This window comes from Peromyscus eremicus, chromosome 12 (assembly GCF_949786415.1).
Source record: "Peromyscus eremicus chromosome 12, PerEre_H2_v1, whole genome shotgun sequence".
NCBI classification, from domain to species: domain Eukaryota; kingdom Metazoa; phylum Chordata; class Mammalia; order Rodentia; family Cricetidae; genus Peromyscus; species Peromyscus eremicus.
The window spans coordinates 5,720,394-5,741,880 of NC_081428.1; the positions used below are offsets into that span (position 1 = coordinate 5,720,394).

General features: G+C 48.5%; 1 protein-coding gene across 2 annotated transcripts in view; it reads left to right on the forward strand.

The window, feature by feature from the left end:
* Positions 1-1,105: 1,105 nt before the first annotated feature.
* Runx1 (RUNX family transcription factor 1) overlaps positions 1,106-21,487 on the forward strand; it is a 225,443-nt gene continuing 205,061 nt past the window's right edge. For both annotated transcript variants that reach the window (XM_059277146.1, XM_059277148.1), the window contains exon 1: positions 1,106-1,163. In XM_059277146.1, the coding sequence (XP_059133129.1) occupies positions 1,106-1,163 (58 nt within the window). The remainder of the gene's footprint in view (positions 1,164-21,487) is intronic.

A 21,487-nucleotide genomic window follows, 5' to 3' on the forward strand; every position in this document is an offset into this window, starting at 1 on the left:
TCTCTGTTTACCAAAAGAGATCCATGCTAAGTGTGTCCACAGAAGGGGAATAAAGCCTCATCATTGGGGTTTTTATTAAAATGGTCTTTTCATTCCACAATTAAAACGTTTTATTTCTTTTTTCCAAGCTTTGAAATGGCAGTAGATTGCTAGCCCCTTTCAGGGTCAGCCACTCACAGAAATGGTTCCTTTATCTGCTCTTTTCCCTTCTTAGTCTTAAATGCTTTTACCAAGAACCCAGCTCTCCAAGCTGATGCCCAGCAATGTAAGAGATGGAAGCCGCATCCGGTCTCAGCAGAGAGTTGGTGCCAACGTTAAATTACTATTGGATAAACAGCAAGGCAATCTTTATCTAAATAATCAGCTGTTCCCCAAACCACAAATAACAACAGGATCTGATCTCCACTGAATCAGGGAAGAGCGGAGACATCAAGAGAAGACTGAGGCAGGGGATTTTGTTTGTTTGTTTGTTTGTGTTTCATTTACAGCCCCCTCTTCTAAGCTCTACTCAACTTTTTTCTTTTTTACACAGCTTAGGGGAGGGCAGGTGGAGGGCAGGAAGGGCACAGCTCAGAAAGTTTAAAAAAAAATTGACATCACTTAAGTCACGTGATTGGCAAGAGCCAATGATGATGGGCTGTGGAAAGGGGAACAGTTAAATTTGTAATTTGGGTTGTGTGAAAACTTCTTTGGGTCTCATAAACAACCACAGAACCACAAGTCGGGTAGCCTGGCAGTGTCAGAAGTCTAAACCCGGCACAGTGGTCAGTAGGCAGGACGAATCACACTGAATGCAAACCACAGACTCTCGCAGAGCGGTGAGCAGCTCAGCCCACAGCCTAGGCGGTGCTTTTTTTTTTTTTTTTTTTTTTTTTAATCTTTAAGAATTTGAATGTTTGTTTCTGCAAACTGCAAATGTACTTTTTCCCCCCACATAGGGGCCATGGAGTTCCAGGGGTGTTAAGGTTGGGGGAGAAAGAGACTTAGGGAGCCATGGTGGGAGGTAAGGTCAAAGGAGATGACCTTTCTTGGTTTTTGCTCTTAAGGTAAAAGAAATCATTGAATCCCCCCACCTTCAGAAGAGGTACGTTTTCGAAAGGAAACCATGGCTTCAGACAGCATTTTTGAGTCATTTCCTTCATACCCACAGTGCTTCGTGAGAGGTGAGTACGCTGGTCTTTTTATATCTGATTTTATTCAGCTTTGCACAGACTGAAATGGCAGCCAGAGGACCCTCGGGTGCTTGCCTGGGGTCCCTGCCTGCTTGGGGGGAGGAATTCAGAGGCCTGTGATTATGAGGCACCTGGATTCTTTCTTTGTTGGACGCTGTGCTGCGGAGATGTTTTGATAAATGCTTAGTCGAGCTGTTGAAGTATTTGGTCGCCGAGGGAAACTCGTGTCAAGTGTTTTGGACTGCTCTTGTTTAAAGTCCTGGAGATTAGAGGCTGGCACCGAGGCTAGTCCTTGGGTTTGAGACGGCTGTCCATCTGTCCGTCCGTCCCCTGAATGACTCTGTCAGAGTTATTCTGAGGTCAGCAGGCTGTCTGGCCCTGTCGGTGAGTTCCGCTTGCCGGGAGCTAAGCAGGCTCAGGTACTTAAGCCAACCAGGACGAATGGAGCCAGTAGTGTGGGCTGGAAGAGGCAGCTCGCAGGTATACCTTGGACCCGCCTGGAGATTTCAGGGCCAAAGTGGCGACTCCCAGAGAGCAGGATCTGGGCAGACTCATTCTGGGAAAAATCGTCAGAAGGGGCTGTGCTGTGGTTTTTCTTTTAGCCTCAATTGCAAAAAGGCAGCCGGCATTGCTCAAGACAGAAAGCCAGCAAGCTGTGGCATACACAGTCTCTCTCGAAAAGAGCTATGGAGCCATTTCCTAAGTCCATACATTCTCACAGCTAAAGTTACTAGATTGCAGACTTTGGGGTAGGCACCATGCAGGTCTCCAACCCTGCCTACATTTTCGTAGCCAACCTCTTGAAACTTAAAAAGCCGGAGTTGAGCCCTGAGTGGCCGTGTGTGTTTTGTGGACCTTTCATGGCAAATGGGGACTGAGCTTAAGCAAATAAAAAGAGTGCCATAAAAATTTCATGAAGGTACAGCCGTGCATCAAGACATGCTCTTTGACCTGTGCCTGCAGCTTGTGGCTTGATGGTTTGGCAAAGCTGATATGGAGTGGAATTCGATGGGGGGAATCATTCATTTTCTGGTAACAATTTTTATGCACACCCAACCAGTATCTGTGAATCATTATTTATTCACGCAGCCAAGCGCAGGGGAATGCAGAGGACTTGCCAGTCACTCTGTCAGAACAGATGCTACTGAGGATGTCATAGCGGTTCTATGTGGAAATATAAGAACTAGGGGAAGGTGTGTGTGTGTGTGTGTGTGTGTGTGTGTGTGTGTGTGCGTGCTTGAAGGTTTGGGGGGTGGCATCAGCATTTAAGGAGAAGGAGAAGAGTGCAAGCCATTAACCAAATCCAAGCTTTAAACTAAAGGGCTTCCAAGTGCTGCCTTGCTGGCAGCGGAGGAAATTGAGTGAGGCTGAATCATGGGCATGGGTGTGAGTCACATATCTTACAGTGTCCTGCAGAGGGATAGGCAGAGACACCAGCCCTGGGGCCCCTGGTAAAAAACGCCACCAACTGCTCACTGGTGCATTTCTTCTGGCCTCCTGACAAGCAAAGGAAGCAATATTTGTAGAAAAATTCCTGGCTTACTCCACTCTCAAGCATGCTCCGAATGTTTATTGTTTCCTATTTGATGAACTCAGGAAGACAGAAGCAGGAAACGTGGAGCATTCTGCTGGGGAGTAGGTTGTACTGCGGCCTTCGGTGCTGGCCTTCGGGATGTCTCTATGGGCCCAACAGCAAAGACAGTTAGGGATGTGGTAACCAGGAACTCAGGGGAGCCTCACCCCTGCAGCCAGCCGCCCCAGCCTAGGAGCAAGAGTCTGATTACTTTCAAGCAGGCTACCTGGACAGGCCTGGCTCCTATCAAAGTTCAGGAAGACCTGGACAGATGTATAAAAACTTACCATGCAAGCGTGAAACCCAAGTTTGAATCCATGGAGCCTTCATAAAAGCCAGGTGCAGCAATGTGTTCATCTGTCACCTTAGCATTCCTACAGGGGGACAGGAGCTACAGACAGAGGCGCCCTAGAGGTTCACAGGCCAGCTAGCTTAGAGTGCACACAGGGCATCAAACAAAGACACCCTGCCTCAAACAACATAGAAAGTAAGGACCAACTTCTAAGGTTATCCCCTGACCTCTACATGCACACTCTGGCACATATGTATCCATATTCCCCCCATGTGAATGTACATACATGCACACAGCATTGCACATACCACACACATACTGATTTTTACAAATCAGCGTGGTTTATTTGAAAAGGCCTCACTTCCTCCTCTGAGCAAAACGGAACAGATGGAGGGAGAAAGAGCTGTCAGGATCCACAAGCTAATGAATAACGTGGAGATTTGGTATCAGAACCTCAGTGACCTCTCGGCAACTCCCTGGTTAATATTTCCTCCAAATGACCTGGCCACACGAGGGTTTAATGACCCACGTTGGCTGTCCACGATGCACCCCACTCAGAACTGTGACATAACATTGCTGGTTTTGTTTTTTGTGGTGGTTGTGGTGGTGGTGGGTTTTTCTGTTTTTTAGGGGTTTTTTTGTTTTTGTTTTGTTGTCCTTTTTTGGTTCCATTTGGAACTGGTGCCACAACCCACCCTCTCCTCGCCAGCACCTCAGTCTCACAGCCCATCTCCTGGGCCCTGGCGCTACAGTCTGCCCATTCACAGGGTTCCCCACGGCTGCTCTCTTGCCTGTAATTTACGGCCTTGTGTTCCCTCCCCAGCAGCCACTGTGGGCTGCTCACAGCATCGTGTTTTCCTCCCGGGATGGTTCTTTATCAGTCTCTGCAATCCTCCCAGGAGGAAACCCGTAACTCATTCTCAGCCTGATACCAGTGTGGAAACTGGGAGAAAACAGAGATGGGGAACCGAGCAAGCCATTGTTCCCTTTCTCGTGAGAGTTGGGCCAGCCAGCGTCTGAGACACTGGCACGCAAAAAGAATGTGGTCTACCACAGAGAACTCCCTCCTCTTCCATCACCCCACACCAGGTTCTCACTCAGTCTGCCGAAGCAAGGAGATAAGAGTCGCCTGAGACTCCCAGGAGCTGTCACACGTGGTTGACGACATGAAACTCTTGCAGAACCCCAACTTGGTCCCCTCGGAAGGTGCAATGTGCAGCACAAAAGAGATGTCTGTGGAGGAGAAGGCACTGCCCGATTTTTTTTTTCTCCTTTTTTTTTTTTTTTTTTTCAAAATGCCTCAGGTAGCCTTGTTCTTAGAAGTGGCTTAGTGGTCTAGGCAAAGCTTGAGTGCTGAGATGCCTGAGTTCCTAGAACCACGGGTAAAAAAAATCTCAGCTGTGTAGCTCTGTGCAAGCCGCGCCGGCAGAGGTGTTCAACAGGAGTCCGAGAGCGAGGCTGACTGTGTGCAGTGCGTTTTCCCCATAAATACAAGTTTACAGCTGTTGAAAGGCTTGAGGACACTTCCTCTCACACCACTGAAGGCCTCAGGGACAGAAAGCCATAGATGAAATTACGTGTGGCTTTGTCCACCATGCAAAAACCTGCTAGTGAGTAATCGTGCTACAGCAAAACACCACAGACTTTGGGGACTTAGAAAACAGAAATGTGTTTCCTCACGCTCTGGAAGCCAGAAGTGTAAGGTCAGAGTGTTAGCAGCTCCGGGCTCTTGTGAGGTCTGACTTGTGACTTATCTGTTGCCTCTCCTGGTTCTCTCTCTCTCTCTCTCTCTCTCTCTCTCTCTCTCTCTCTCTCTCTCTCTCTCTCTCAGCCCACTCTTTAGCACAGGCTGATCTAGCCCTCACAATGTAGCCCAAGACAACTTGAGTCAAAACAATCCTCCTGTCCCAGCCTCCAGAGTCTTAGAATTATAGGCATGATCTACCAGCCCCAGCCCCTAACCTCCTATTATAAGCCAAGTCATAGCAAGGCACACTCTCCTACTTCATTCTATCTAAATTACTTCTAGAATACTCTACACCCGATGCAATCACATTCTGAGGAACTGGGAGTCAAAACTTGAATGTATAGAATTGGAGGGACAGTGTGACCCCTGACATGGTGGCCTCGGCAACTCTTCCTCCTCTGGTCCATAAGGAGACCGGAATGAGGCACATGGCCAGCTGCCTGCCTGGACATTCAAGAGTCAGAGCCTGCTTTCCCTTGTGAGATGAAGTTTCACATCTGAGGCTACCCACACATTACGAAACTAATTTTCAAGAGGTGTTAAAAATGATCTAAACGCCCCTCATAACCTTTGCCGCCTGCTCTTTCTGTGTACTGAGAAGCAGCTGACAGTGGTCTAGTGATGGCTTCTGAAGAGCCCATGGTGGTCTCTAAAGAAGCCACCAGCTCTGCCCTGCTCTCTCCAGCAGGAATGCTCTGTGCTTCAGGTTGATCCCAAGGACACCTTGCCAGCCCCAGCCAAGGGGCTGCAGGGGAGAGGGGTGACCCTACAGCAGTTCACACATTAAATATGGGACAGGAAGTAGTGGGTGGAACTGGTGAGATGCTCTCTGGGTAAAGCCCTTCACACACAAGCTTAAGGAGCTGAGTTTGAAACCCCAGAACCTTCTTAAAAAGTCAGACGCTCATGTCTGTTGTCTCTGTGCTCCTGCTGTGACATGGAGGTGAGACAGGAAGACAGGGACCCGCAGTTGACTGTGCCCTCCACACGAGTGCCGTTAGCACACCCATGTACACACTCACACACAGAAGCAGCATGTACACACACAAAACCACACACACACACACACACACACACACACACACACACACACATACACACAGGCACACACAGAGATTAAAGCCTATAAATAAGTGAATAAGCAATGGCTGAACTAAACAGCAAAAGGCCTTACAGAGCAGCTAGAAGCAATGTGACTGACTCCTCTGTGTTCTGGAGACAGACCTGAAAGACGGGTTCAAGAAAGCTGTGGCCCTTTGCTGTGGGGCAGCAAGGCTGGCTGGTGCTGGGACAGACCAGGGGCTGCGGTGCACACCCAGGCTTGCAGAGAGAAGCCAGGTGTCTGTCTGCGGAAGAAAGACAGCAAGGTTCAGGACGGTCACTGTGAGCAGAGGTAGGGTTGGGAGGTTTGAGGCCGAGTGTGCTCAGGTAACACCACCAGGCCATTTCTCTCCTTTCCTCTATGGCTTCAGTCGAAGCTGAAGGGCTCCCGGGAGCCTCATTTTTCTTTGTTTCCTTCCATTCTTGTTTGGTTTGCTTCAGGTGTTGTTGTATTTGGAAAGTGGTTTGGCTGGTTGGATTTTACTTGTTTGAAACAGGGTCTCACTATGTCACTTAGGCCAGTCTGAATTTCACTGTGTAGACCAGGCTGGCCTGGATCTCACAGACATCTGTCTTCTTCTACCTCCGAGAGCTGGCATTAAAGTATGGTTGGTCTGGAAAGAGTTGAAGGGAAGAGTTGGTGTGAGTACGATCAAAATAGATTTTTTTTAATTCTCCAAGAAGTAATAAAAATAATTTTAAAAAGAATAAGGCATGCACCAACATGCCTGGCTGAGCCTCAGGGTTTTTTTGTTTGTTTGTTTGTTTTTTGTTTGCTTATTTTTACCTTGCAGTACGAATTATGAAAGTACCTGAGGGCCTGTGGGAGAGTTTAGCCTCTCTACAGCGTGCAAGTGGTGTTAACCGTGGTGAGCTCCACCAGTGAGTTGGTCGACCTCTGTCCACCCTTGGAAGAAAATAGCTCTCAATACTGTGGAGGACACCAGGAAGGCTCCCTGAAGGAAGTGGCAGAGTTTCTGGAAGCAGGGGAGATAGAAAGCAGAGGGGAGGGTGGTCCAGTCAGAGGACCCAAAGTAGAGTTGTAGAACACCCCGTATACACCCCAGAGGCACAGGAGGCCAGGAGCTAATCAAACAGCGCAGTTTCTGTGGATGGAGGCTAAGCCTCAGGTCAGGACACAGAGGGAGAGCAGAGGCACTTCTCTGAGAGTCCTGGTCCAGCCTCAGGGTCTAGAAGGCTCTGCTAAGGAAAGCCATTTTGCCTGTTGAACCTCATGCAGGTTCCCTGGTTTTCTCAAGACCAGCAGCTTCCTCTTCTTCATGACATTTGTCATTGACAAGTCCTCTGTCGAAGCTCAACAGTTAAGGCGCTTTGGGTTTTTGTCTGGATGGGGCCAGGCGGAGAGGCCCACACAGGAAACTCATGCGTTTCTCAGGTAACTTCCCAATTGACCTAGATGAGTCAATAATGTCGCTGTGTCTACTTTGAGTTCTGCAAAAAAGGGGTTAGTAACATTTGAGAAGAGCTTGCAGCCCAGTGATCAGGTTCCTGTGTGAAATCTTTGAACCCCTTAGAAACCATAAAACACATTAGAGCTCCCCAACACAAGGAAGTTTCTGTTGTTATTGTTTTAATGTTTTACTTTGATATGAAAAGTTTTTGTACTATTTCATACTTAGAAGATATTTTCAGACACTTCCGTGTTTTTCTATCTCCCAGTTTTCTAGAAAACTCTACTGAAGCTGCTCTCCTACACAAACATATCTACCCCACATCTTTCCCACCACTCCTGTCCCCAGGCTCCCACCGTCCCTTCTCCCTGTGAGCCAGCAACCACAACTTCTTATATTCTGCATATAGGAAGCAGAAAAGGCACATGCCTTTAATCCCAGCACTCAGGAGGTAGAACCAGGCGGATCTCTGTGAGTTCGAGGCCAGCCTGGTCTACAGAAAGAGATCCAGGAAAGGCCCCAAAACTACATAGAGAAAATCTGTCTCAAAGCAACCCCCCCAATAAAAAAAACAAGAGGCCTCAGGCCAAGACAAGATGATATGTCTTTTTTGACATTTTTAACCCTGCAAAAGTATAATCATTATGCCCTTTGAGAGGCAGAAAGGGAGTAATTCCAGGCCGGTGACATAGCCTAGTTTGGAGAGTACTTACTGTAACACGAATCTGCCTGCCATGCGCCAGGCCACTGGTACCATTACTAGCACTACAGAAACGGGGGGAGGCGGGAGGTAGTGTACATACCTGTAATCCCAATGTTTGGGAGCTGTAAGCAGGAGTTCCAGCCATCCCCGGCTACAGAGAGTCTGAGGCTATCCTGGGATACAGAGAAAGAAAAAGGGAAATGTGTGTGTTTTCTTTGAGGTCTTTGGAGACAATGGCTGCAGTCAGGAAGTGTTGCAATGGGACCCAGGGATATCGCAAATAAAACGGATTCCAAACCATCTATCACCTTTAGTGTCAGCCAGGCAAGCTCAAGTGTTCCTGCAGCCTACTCTTGTACTCCCTTAGCTTTCTGATCCCTTCTCCTCTCTACCCTCCCCTTTCTCTGTCTTCCTCTCTGCTGCCCTGATAACACTGAGTGGTGCTGAGGGGCACAGGGCAGAAAGAGGAGCGCCAGACCCAAGTGCGATGGGAACGGATCATTTTAGCGTAAGAGAACAGAACTTTTGCTTGGGTTCCTCAGTAAGCGTGTGTCAGCTGTGTAGGAAAAGCTGGCCACAGTGGCCCCTGCAGACAAGGGCTAGTCTGTGTGTGGAACCAGCAGCCCAGAACGGGTGTAGGGGACACAAGACGCCCCTGGCTTGGGCCACACCATGCTGGGCCGGGGCCAAGATGGCTGAGCACCAGCCCTGTCCATGCAGGAAGGAGATGGTAGGCCTCTGCATCACATGGGGCTATCTTTTTATTCAGAAAGATAAGCTTCTTTTTATAATTTTTATGCTTTTGACTATATATATATATATATATATATATATCTATATTTCAATTTATTCTTTGAGAATTCTATACATATCTACAATGAAGTATACTCAAACCTGCTCCCCATTTCCCTTTCCAATTCCACCCATGTCTTCCCCACATACACCTCTTCCCAACTTCATGTCTTCTTCTTGATTGATTGATTGATTGATTGATTGGACGATTGATTAAATGATTGATTCAATGTGTGTCTATTTGTGTCTGAGTGTATGTGTGTGCAGGAACCCATGAAGCTAGAGTTACAGGCAGTTGTAACTCACTGTGTGAGTGCTGGGAACAGAACCCAGGCCCCCTGGCAGAGCACTAAGAATCCTTAACCACCAAGCCATCACTCCGGCCCTTCATTTTTAACAACCCACTGAGTCCAGTGAGTGCTGCCCACATACACGGGGTATGGCCACTGGAGTGTGAGCACCTATCTATGGCCATACCCCCAAAGAAGAAGAACGTGCCCTCTTCTTATCCATCAACAGCAAATAGTTCTTCAGTTGGGGTTGAACATCCTTAGTTCCTCCCCAGGCCGTGCTGGAATTTTAGCTAGCTAGGTCTTGGGTGGATCTTGTGCAGGCAACCATGGAACCACACTTGCCGTGAATTCCTGAGTTCAGAGGCCACCCCACGTCCGGACAACAACAAGCATTTCACAGCCCTGCTCTGTGTTCTTTGGCTCTTACATTCTTTCTGCTTCCTCCTCGATGTTTCCTGAGCCTCAGTGGGGCTCAGTGGTGTCGGGGAAGGGAGCTGATAAAAAATGTCCCACTTAGGGATGAACACTCATTTGTCACTTTTCGCAACACTTTCTGAAGTCATGAGTCTCTGCATTAACCGCCCCCCATGCAAAAAAAAGAAAAAGAAAAAGCCTCTCCCCATGGTTGGGAGCCACCTAGGTCTGTGGACAAAAACGTAAATATTTAGAAGGCAGTTGGACAACATGAGCATTTAGCAAAGCAAGGGAAGCTTCCACACCATGTGGGCCAGCACCGTGTTGTGAGCCTCTCTCTGGCTGGAGAGCAGCCAAGGAGGCTAGGGTTGTGTGCAGAAAAGGAGCTGGGGCAGAGGAGGCCGGGAGTGGAAGGGCAGCAGCCAGTGGGTGAGCTCCCAGGCTGCACCTTCCCGATCCTGTCTTGTGTCACTGTTTTCTAGGCTGATTATGCTCTGCAAATGTGATTGGCTCTCTGTGTCCCTGGCTTCTCCACCCATGGATGCAAACAACAACAGAAGGGAAGACATTGAGGGAAAAAAATTGCATCTGAACTGACTATCAGACTTGATTTTTCTTATCTGCTTTCCCTAAGCAATAGGGTTCAGCCTCATTTTCATAGCCTTTACATAGTATTAGATATGTCCGTCATCCAGGGCCAATTTCACATATCTAGGAGGATGTGCATATGCTCTATGCAAATAGTATGCTATTATAAGAGGGACTTTGTCCTCCATGGAGGTGGAGACACCTGGCACTCCTCCCTCGTCAGGATTCTGAGGGGTGCATGCACATAAGCACCGTGTTCCTCCCTGGACCTCCTCAGAAGTAGCAGATGGATGCTGGGGTGGCCATTGAGACTTGGTTCTCTGAGACAAAGCAGTAGGAGATAGCATAGGGTAGGGCTGGAGCTGATTCAATGGGGAACAAGACCACAACAATTCACAGGGTCAAAATCATACTTAACCCTCAATATGTTAGAGGTCCAAAGCAAAGCAGACTCTCTCGGAGCCACCACGCCTGGCCAGGGGCCAGGAAATTCATTTGCTTTTTATAGAATTGTTTTCCATGGTGTTTTTCTTCCGCTCTTCCTTCCTTCCTCCTTTCCTCCCTCCCTCCCTCCCTGCTTCCTTCCCCCCTCTTTCCTCCCCCTTCTTCTTCCCTCTCTCCGTCCCTCCCTTCCTTCCCCCTTTTAATTTTCTTCATTTTTCCATGTGGTGCTGGTAATGGAACCCAGGGCCTCACACATGCTCTAACTACTGATTTTCAACCTAGCCTTCTACCCCTGTATCAAGTGAAATTTAGTTTTAAACAACCTACCTTAAATTTACTTAAAGATATTTTCTTCTTTCATAGAAATAAAAAAATAACAGATAATGACCGGAAAATGACCATCTTTCTAGGGTGGGCGGTTTTCATTCATACCTCATATTACTGCAAAGAGAAGGTTGTTTTTGCTTGGTAATTACTGGCCCTGTCGGCTTCCGGAGTCTGGATGCAAATCTTTCTCTATCTCTCTCTCTGCTGAGAGAGTCAATGCTTCATTTAAAGAAAAAAAAGAAAGGAAAGAAAGAAAGTCCTTATTCAGGTTTCCTTCAAAAGAGGAAATAATACACACCTTTCATTTCATGTTGCTGCAAGATGGGTGTTCATTTTGAGGACTGTTGGCTCTGCACACGGCACTACCCTCCCATTTCCAGCCCCCTGGGTGCCTATTTTTGGGCAGACTTCTTTAAACCAACGATTCTCCCAGACATTTTAGCCCACCCCCTACCCCATTAGAAACGGTCATTTCCTCCTTGTGTTTGCTGAGCGCTCTGCTGCTCCTAAGACTGACACCAATTTGTGCAAACGTGAAGCCATGTTTTGTGGGTTCTAAGTCAAAGCTCCATGTGTGTGTCAGCCTGGAAACTGCACAGGCAGACAGGAATGAGCAGCTCTCGTACTGCACATGGCATCTGACTCCCTCTTTCTACCAGCCATCAGATTTTCACACCAGGTCTTTTGGAAATGTGCGCTGGGACTCTTTGGAAGGGACTTTCCTGGATGGAAAATAAAATGATAGGACATGCACATTATTGAAACTAACCAGGAAACTGCTCTAGGAAGCAGTGTTTCCCTCCTTCCTTACAAGTATATCATGGCCACAGTAGTGCAACCAGTACTCTGAAAACGTGAGAAGGATGGGCTTCCTTATGAGAGCCCACAGAAAAATCTAGAAAGTACTGCAGTACTCAACATGCTAGATAGGGGTATGAGATGGAGGACAAAGGAATTCAGACCCCACTTAGTGGCTCAGGACTCTTCTTTCAGCTACTTGGGAGGCTGAGGCAGGAAGATTACAAGTTCAAGGCCAGCCCAGGTAACTTAGTGAGATCTTGTCTCAAAATACAAAGTGGAGAATGGGTGTGTACATTCATGTGTGTGCAAGGACAGTGCACATGCACCTGTGTGATGTGTGTATGCAGAGGCCGGAGGACAAAATCAGCTGTGCTTCCTTAGATGAACTGCCTGGAGCTTGCTGAGCAGGCCAGGCTGGCTGGCCAATGAGCCCGCCTCCACAGAGACGAGCGCGGGTTACAATGCCTGGATTTTTCAGTGTGAGTTCTGGGGACTGAGCTCAAGTTCTCGTGCTTGCAAGGCAAACATTTATTTATTTATTTATTTATTTATTTATTTATTTATTTATTTATTTATTTATTTATTTTTTGAGCTGTCTCCCAGGATCCTAACTGGAGTTTAAGAAATTCCATCAGGGCTTCAGAGAGATTGGCCTACCTAAGGTCTCATCTGAGTCAGACATTGAAACTAGGTCCCCTTAACCTCTGACTCAGAGCTTTGCCGACACTACACGAGAGTGGCTGATACCATTGAAGAGTCTGAGGAATTAACAGACACAAGTAATCCTCTGCCTTGGTCGGACCCCAGGGTCCTTTGCATACCAAGCATCTGTCTGCATGATGTACTGTGTGTAAAGTCCCTGAGCCACAGGCTTCTTCCTTAGGCTACGATAGGAACATGGGTCCTATGGAGTCTCATTTCCCATAAACCCAACACTCACGCTATGCCCACCAATGTTGCAGCTAGCCGGGGGTTGGTTTGTGAGTGTCTGTGGTGAAACTTAAAGAAGCAGAATTCTGAGCATGGTCATGGCTGCAGAGAATAGTCACCAGGCTGGTAGCCCCCAGATCTGAGGCGGGTGGGGGGCAGTGTTGAAAAGCAGGAGAACGGGTATAGAAGATTTGAAACAAGATCACAGGCTATACCAGGAACAGACGTATCAACAGAATGCCTGACTCTAAATTAAGCTCGGGGTTCCTGATTCACAAGGCCAAAAATGTCTTCTCTGGGGAGAAATGAAGCTCTCCCCTCACACCACTAGCACATGCACACAGGCTAGGACTCAAAATGTGTATGCCTTAGGGATTCCACTGAGACCTCTCAGGACATACTGACTTGGACAAAGCTTTTTCCATAGGAGCAGGAGTAGCAGCCATCTTGGGCTCTTGCGTTACTATGAATCATTACCAGCTGTTAAACAAGCCCACAATCTTTGCATGGGTCTTTATTTACAAATGACATGCCTGAGCCACTGTTGAGACAACTGCAGAATGTGCATTATAAAATACACACACCCCAAAACTGAAAAGCTTCAAATACAAGTTCTAATGTGTTTTTCCACCATTCCATGGGCTTCCCATTTTGAATCAGATAACTCTCACAAGACTCTGCCTCTCCTCCTGAATGTCCATTTCTTCATCCAGAATGCCATTCCAATCATTCTAGAAGGCATCCAAGGGGATCCAAGTTTTCTGGACCACTAGACCCTCTCCAATGGGTCATCTTCAAAGAGGGACTAAAATGGAGACAGGCCCGGGCAGACATGTCCCGAGGGGAAGGCTTTGCATCCAGCCATTGGTCCCTACCCTGTCACCACAGTTTGCCACCAGTGTCGACGAGGGCCGTGTTTTAACATCTTGGCATCCCACTTGTAAAGTAAGGAGACGGTCCGACCTTTGTACACTTGTCAGAAGGCTGGAGATGGAATATATGAGGTGGGAGACACCCGGAAGAAGGCAAGAAGTAACGGGCAATTGTGGAAACTGCCATGGATGGGAAGGTGGGGAGCCGCCTCTGTTAGCTTCAGAAGGTGGCTTTGTGGTATTTCCTGGAACCAGGCACCTGTGAAGGAGAAAACAGCTTGCTTTCAACCCGTGGCGAGCTTAGTGCCCCTCAAAGAGCGTTGAGCGTAAAGCCATTTAAACTAAGCATAGGGCAACAAGCATTTCTTGAGCGCCTACTACGTGTGAGGAAAACGCACGAATAGCATTGAACCCTTCAAATGACCCATGAACTGTGTTCTAAGGATAGCCAGTCTCATGCAGAAGCAAGAGAAATGGCCTGGGGTCAGGCTTCAGGGACATGTCAGCCAAGTCCAAACAGAAGCATTCAGGCAGGCTACAGAGCCCAGTGTCTGCCTGAAGAGGGTACACGGGGCGGGTTAAAAATATTTGGGGGGGGGCTGGGGATGTGGCTCAGTTAATAAAGTGCTTGCCTAGCATGCATGAAGCTCTGAATTTGAGTTCCAGCACTGTCTAAACTGGGGATGGTAGTACACGCCCACAGTTCTGGGACATCGGAGCTGGAGGCAGTAGGACCTCTGCTCATGGTCAGCCTGGGCTACATGAGAAACCTGTCTGAAAAAAGCAAAACCAAAACCAAACCAAACCAAAAGATCACTTACATGATACTCAAGGGAGTCTAGCCTTTCAGAGTGAAAGGCTCGCAAATGCCCCGAGATCACTAGAGGCAGGAGGGGTGGTTCTATGTCAGGGTACTGCCTACCGTCCTGGGCTGTTTGGGTGTCCCTGGAGGAGGCATTCAGTGGTCTCTCGTTCTCACCATGGGTGGCCTGCTTCCTTTCTCACTGTACCCCCTTTCAGGCCCCTCCCCATCACAGCTGCCCTTTGAAGAAGACCTTCAGACTTCTCCCACAGGGGTCCGTCCGTCCGTACTTCCCCAAGCCAGCAGCACCTTAGCCTGAGGGCCCATCCCGGCCATCTTAGCATGATGGGGACAGGCAACTCTTCAGTCTTCCACAGCAGTCTGTGGCTTTCATTCATCAGTCTTGAGATCCCTCAGGTGTAGAAGGAGGTGACATTTTGGACATCTCTGTGACCAAGAAGATATCTAATAGAGGTGCTTTCAGGTTTATTTCCTGTGCCTTTCAGGTTTTGTAATTTCCTGGGCACATCCCATGAAAATCTTAACGAGGTGTCTGTCAAAGTTGCCCAAGTCTGACCCTGAACTTGCATGACCTTGACACAGAGCATAGCTTTAGCTTTCTTTCTGAGATTTTTTTCTGACTCCATCCAAACTCAGGCGAAGAGTCCGTAGGATGACCCACCACACAGTCCATCCTTCAGAAGGCTAGGAGCCTCTGAGAGCCAGCAACCTCATTACCCTGACTGTGACCTCAGACCTTGACCAGGGTTTGCACCAAGCACTTCAATGTCATTGTTTCTGTGACTGAAATGCTCTAGCCAGAAGCTGTGGACTCAGCTGTGACAGCAAGAAATGGCTCTGTGAGCAGGACCTCCCGATCGTTATTTGCCGATCACACAGCGGCAGAGATGTGCTTCCTACAGGGCCTTTGAGCATGGTAGGTCTTTCTCTAGAAACGTTTATCATCTCGAAAGTCCCTGCTGTCCATCCTTCAGCATCTCTGTGAGGCCTTTGTTTGTGTCAAGTCACTGTGTCTGTGGTTTTCTTCCGTTTCCTCCTTTAACCTGTGTTTGTCTTAAAGGCGCTTCTCACCTGGTTTCCCTGCCAAGGATTAACACATTCACCCCAATTCCACTCCTTTCTCTGCCAGCCCCAAGAGAGGATGTAGTAGTGATGAGTCCCCATGCCAGCTCCTGCCGGCTCTGGAGAGACTCCCTGTGCAGATGCGAGGCGCTGCCAGCCTCTAATTGTGCAAACATCTTGATGGGAAGAAATTAAAAGGTGCTCAAGCTAATTATTCTCCCGTAATAAAAAACAGTAATAAAATAATAAAGCTCATTGGAGAAGGCCAAGGAGCTGCTTTGCCTGTGCAGATGATGGACAGGGAAATCAAAACCCCAGGGATTTGATGGCACTTCAGAGCCCTGCTGGGCTTCTTCATGCTCTTATGGGATGTTTGTATACAATCTAGGGCCAGGCCAGCCCAGCTCCCCTCCATCCTCCTCTGCCTTCTCTCTTTCTTCATGATGGCATCTGCTGTTACCTTCATCAAGACTTGGGGCCTGCCTGGGGAGTCTTCCAACATCCCATAATGGCCATTTCTGGACCGAGAATCAGAACAGAGATGACATACCAGCTACTTCTGTATAAATGACAGGTTTGACTCTAAACAGACATGGAAGTCTCGGTTGAGTGTGGGCACGCAGGCACACACACTCGTGGGCATACAGGCACACACGCTTGTACGCACACCCACCGCAGGCTCGCACTTTACCAGCAGGGAGAAGCTGACACAGACCTCCACCCTGCCTCTTGGCTCTGCTCCTAACCCCTGCAATCAAGGAGAAGGAAAGACACAGAGTGGGGAGACTGGAATGGAGGCACAGGAGGCATGAGGCTGCCTCAGCTTCTGTCTAGAAGACAGTGACAGACTGAAAGTCCCGGGTCACAGCTTTCTGGGGAGCACAGCCACCCCGGGGTTCGTTTTCCCCACATCTTCACCAGCTCTGGAGTCTCTGGGCTGAGGCACCCTTTCACAGAGCTTTTCCTTCTGCATTTCCCTGATGGTTAGGGGTGTTGATCAAATTTAAATACTTGGCCATTCATCTGCCTTCTGGGGAATATTTTGCCGAGCCCTTTGCTCGCATGTTAATCTGGTTATTTCTTGCCTTGCTGCTGAGTTTTTGGGTTCCATGTATGTACTGGATATGAAGCCCTTAGCAGGCATGATTTCAAATGTGTCCTCCGGTTCAGTAGGATGCCTTCTTACCCTGCTGACGGCTTTCCCAGAAAGAGTTTTCAATCTGATATAATCCCATTTGTCTGCTTTTTCTTTGGTCACCCATGCCTTGAGGGTCTTATGTGAAGCCTTGTTGTCCAGACCAATGTCAAAAAGCCTTCTGTTTCCGGTCAGCGGTTTCAGGTTGTTTGTGTCTGGAGCTCATCTGACGCAGACTGATCTCCTTACAGTTTTGCTTTTTCTTAAGAGTTGGCCTTTCTAGCAAGTCTGTTCACTCATCCCTCACTTCTTCAGCTCATATTTAGACAGCTTTCCAGAGTAAGGTTCCTTATCATTTTTCTTCTACACCAAGAGAATGTTATAGAGCAGTGGTTTTTAACAAGGGGAAGGAAGCCATGTGAGGACAGAGGAGCGACTCATCGATGTCTGGCGTTGTCTGTAGTGGCCACCACTCGGGTGAGGGAGAGGAGAGGAACAATATTAGCAACACAGTGAGTCGGTGGAGTTCAGAGATGCCACTGCATGCACAGCAGTTTACGAGACAGCCCCGAACGAGGAATGCTCAGGCCCAAATGAAGACAAAGGAGAGAAATCCTGCTTCCCACTCTCACTAGCACCACAAGGGAAAATTCTTACCCTTTGCACTTTTCCTATTTTATTTTCTAGAAAGCCCCCCCCACACACACACACACAGCCCTGCATATACACTCGCACACATAGCACCACCAAAACTGGAAAAGCAACTGGGCACATCTCCAGAGCACAGCCAATTCCCTGTAAAAGCACAAAGAACTTCAAAGGTCTCAGAAATGATGGCGGCTGAGCTGCTCAGGCCTCTTGTGGGAGGCAGAGCTCGGCACTGTTTCGGGGATCTTACTCCCTGTGTCATACGGAGAAGGGAGCGGTCTGCCTCATAGGGACTTCGAAGATCAGAGAAACACGAAGATAAATGGAACACACAAGCGTCCAGCATAAAGAGGGACGCCTCTGGAAACTGAAGATCAAAGGCTAGAGGGAGAAGATAAGGGCAACAGAGGGGTCCTTGCTGCTGTCGGGAGCACAGAGGAGCTGGTGAGGAGGACGATCAGATGACAGATGCGGATATTCTTGCATTCCAGAAGGAAGGAATTCCTACAGAAGCCGAAAGATTCCCTTCAGAGGGAAACTAAAGACTAAAGGGCCGTGGACGTGTGGATGAGGTAGTTGAGAAGGAACCCAAGAGACAGAAAGGGTGGGACAAATGCAAGTTTTAAAATGCAGGAAATAAACTGCAGGGAGGGGCTGGGCACCCCAGGTTAGCCCCACTTGGCTTTCTCAAAAGGTCACCAAGGATCTGCCGTGCACCCATCCAAACTCTCATGAGTCAATATGGTCATAGCAACTCAGAAGTGAGCTCACTGAGCCTCGGAGTTCAGCTAACATACCAAGACCATTGAAGGTTAAGAATGAAGGTCATGATCACACAAACAATAATTAGCTTAGCCATGTTGGAATACAATGAGATATGTCTATTGCTTTTCCTAAAGTACCTTAATCTACTTCAACAATATACAAGCATGTCTTTCATTTGCCTGACTGTGTGTACTAGACTAAAAGGTCCTCTAACTTGAGCTTGGAGGTGAGGGTCTGAGCTGACCACCAACCAGGCAGAGGAACTGGGAGGCCCGCTAGAGGAAAAAGGAAGAGACAGTGGCCGCCTCGGACATTCACCACTGGAGGGTGAAAGTGTAGAGGAAACACCCATCGTTTGGTCTATGGAGGTAGTCAGTTGAAGCTAAAACATGGTGTAAAGTGTTGGTAATAAGAAGCCATCTCTCTGCAGTCCACACAGCGGACAGCTGAGCAGAGGGTGCACACTCCCCTTCCCCATTTTCACCACATCTTTATAACCGTATATAACCAGGTTCCCGTGAAACTCTTCCCACCCGCTACCCCATTTTTCTTCCCAACTTCTTCTGATACCAAAGCCCCATAAGTGTGTGGCTGCTAGCTCCCTTAGTAGTCATGAGCATCCATAGCTCTGCTGGGTGGCCCATGTGTATGACTCTGTGCTTTAAAACGACCTACAGACTGCCTACAACTGCCTCCAAGAACCTGCTGTCTAGTTAGAGAGGCAAAGCCCAAGCCAGAGACACTTTGTGAACAAAAATTCAACTCATCAAGCCAAGAATGGCATCAGACCAGGCCAAGGACAACGTTCCTATGCTCAGAAGGCCCCAGTAAGATTGTAGACTTGAGCTTTGTAGACCTGGGAGTCCTCAGTGTGGCAGTACATAAGAAACCCTCACAGCAAATTTCCAGATTTCCAAAGCCCAACTGAGAAACCCCAAGTCAGAGGGAAGACAAAACATCTTAACTGCCCTGTAGCCTTCAAGGTCTTTGAGTGACAGTCTGTAACAGGAAGCCTTACTGGTTTTGATGAAGTCAAGATGGAATCTTGATGCAACTTCAGGCCTGAGCAAAATGTAGCAGAACCTAGTTTCTACGTGGAGCATCTGGTGGGTTTTTTGCCTTCTCCCTGGTGAGAAATCCACACACAGTGGACTTCCTACCCTGCTTTCTCGGCTCTCATAGAAGACAGTTAATCACATGAAACTCAAAAAAAAAACCACCCATTTTTAATTCATGTCACAATCCTAGACTCTGAGAACAAGTTAAGTCTTGGGCTCTGAAATCTGGGCTATAGATTCTGTGCCATTAAATACAATGACCCAGTTTCTGAAAAATGTGTCTGTGAAGGCCCAGTGCAAGGTGAGGATGTGTTCAGGGATAGCCAGGACTCTGGCTCAGCTGGGTATCTTTTAGGGTATTTTTGTCTTGTCTGTCATCTCTTGGCTGAACCCCTACTCTAGATTCTCCCCAATGTCTGAAGGTGTTCCCAGCCGGGATCTTGCAAAAGATTTTATTATCATTATTGTGTGTGTGTGTGTGTGTGTGTGTGTGTGTGTGTTTCTGTGAATGTATGGGTGCCTGAGTGTGACTGCAGACACCCTCAGAGGCCAGAGGCATTTGATTGCTCTGGAGCTGGAGTTACAGACAGTCTTTGCCACCTGAGGTGGATGCTGGGAAAAGGACTTTGGTCCTCTGGAAGAGCAATAAGCAGTCTTCGATGCTGAGTCATCTCTGTGGCTGGGATTTTCAAATCCTTTCCAGTTTCAAATCCCATTCCTTCTAGAACATAAAGGAATCCCTTTTTTCCATGAACAAAGTAGCTCCCATAAACCCAGGGAGTAAAATCACACCCCCACCCCCACCCACTACCTCTTTGCACACTATTAGCATTGGAATGCAGGCTGTCTCCAGGCTCCCCATCCCAGGCCTGGCTGGTCTTTGGACCAGCAGGCTAGCATTTGGTGAACCTCAAGTGTTCTGCACACCCACTGAAGTTCAAAGGCACGCTTCTCCATGCCCAAGCTGTCTTTCTTCCTGCAGTGGGAACTCTTAGCCTTGGAACCCATGTAGAGGTGGGGCCCAAGAAGTCCGTTTGAGCTCGGGTGGGGGTGGGGAGGGTGTAAGTTTCACCCCCGCCCTTCCTGACACTCTCCTGGCGCCCAGCAACTGCACCTGCCGGGTTCTCACTTCTCTGGGAAGCCTCTAGAAACAAGACCTCCCTCCCGCCCCTCCCGGCTGGGCCCTAGGGTGGGGCCCTCACTACCTCTTTTCTTCTCAAAGAGCCTGGGATGCTGACAGCCTCAGATGGAGGCATCCTGTTTGTCGAAAAATAAACCGGCAGTTGAAGCTGGGTTGCAAGAGCGAGAAAACCGCAGGCCTGCGCGCCACTGATAACGCGGGCAGCTTGCTTTTGCAGCAGTTCCGAGCTGCAGCGGCCCCGCGCAGGCCCGCGACACCGCCTCCCTTCCTGTCCCCGCCATCGCGCCATGCGGGCTCTATGGGCCACTTGTGGCACCCCTTCAACCACTATGACCCCCTCTTTCCTTAAAAGACCCCTGAGTGCAGTGTAGAGCTGAGTAGAGGGTAGCAGGGAACCCCAACCCCTGACTGGCAGCTGTCTCCCCCAGCCAGGGCTTGCAGACCCTGGTCCTGAACTAAACTTTCTTGAAAATGACTCATTTAGGAGCTAGAATAGCTTGTCTTTCTGCATCGCGGGCTACTGTGACCTGGTTTTAATAAAGAAAAGAGACAGACAGACAGGCAGAGACAGAGAGACTACAGATATAGAGACAGAAACACCAGATTCAAAAGAGAAGGGCGCACCAGAGTCCAGCGTGGATAGTTTTCCTTCCCGGAGTAGTGTGTCCTGGCCTGGTTCCGTGCACGGAATAACTCTGTGCCCATCTTCGCCTTATGTGAGGGGGGAATTTTAAGCTTTCCCCCCCCCCCCCCGTTTGCCTGTTATCAGACAAGCTAGGCAGAAGAGAAGCCAGTGGGTAACCGCAGCTACAACCACAAATTCACTGGAAACCAAACTGCTTGACCCTCCAAGGCAAAGGGTGTAATTGAGACTCAACCTGAAAACCGTGTTCTTTGCTCCATAGGACCTGCTTCTCTAGGCATTGAAAACAGACACAGCCGGTGTGGTGTTCCAAACATCCAATCCCATCCAGCATTCAGGAAGCAGAGGCAGGAGAATTACAATGACTCTGAGACCATCCTGGGCTACAAAGTGGACACACACACACACACACACACACACACACACACACACACACCACTAAAGAGGACATCTGATGTCACAGCAAGTAGCTCCTAAGGGGCAGATGGCAAGTCCCCTAGGAAGGGGCCTCCATGCAACTGCATGATGGAGTCCCCTTCATCACAGACCCCTGAAGGCCTTCTGGATACCCACATGTAAACTGGAGTTTCAAGTTCACTTTTTATGTTCGAGAACACAGGGAAAAACCCATCCATACCCTTCATTAGTGTTTGTGTGTACCTGATGAATACAAAGCCCAGTGATAAGAAAGTACATCCATGACCTGATAGCAGAAGGAGGACCTGGGGGAGGGCAGTGAACTAAAAGGATT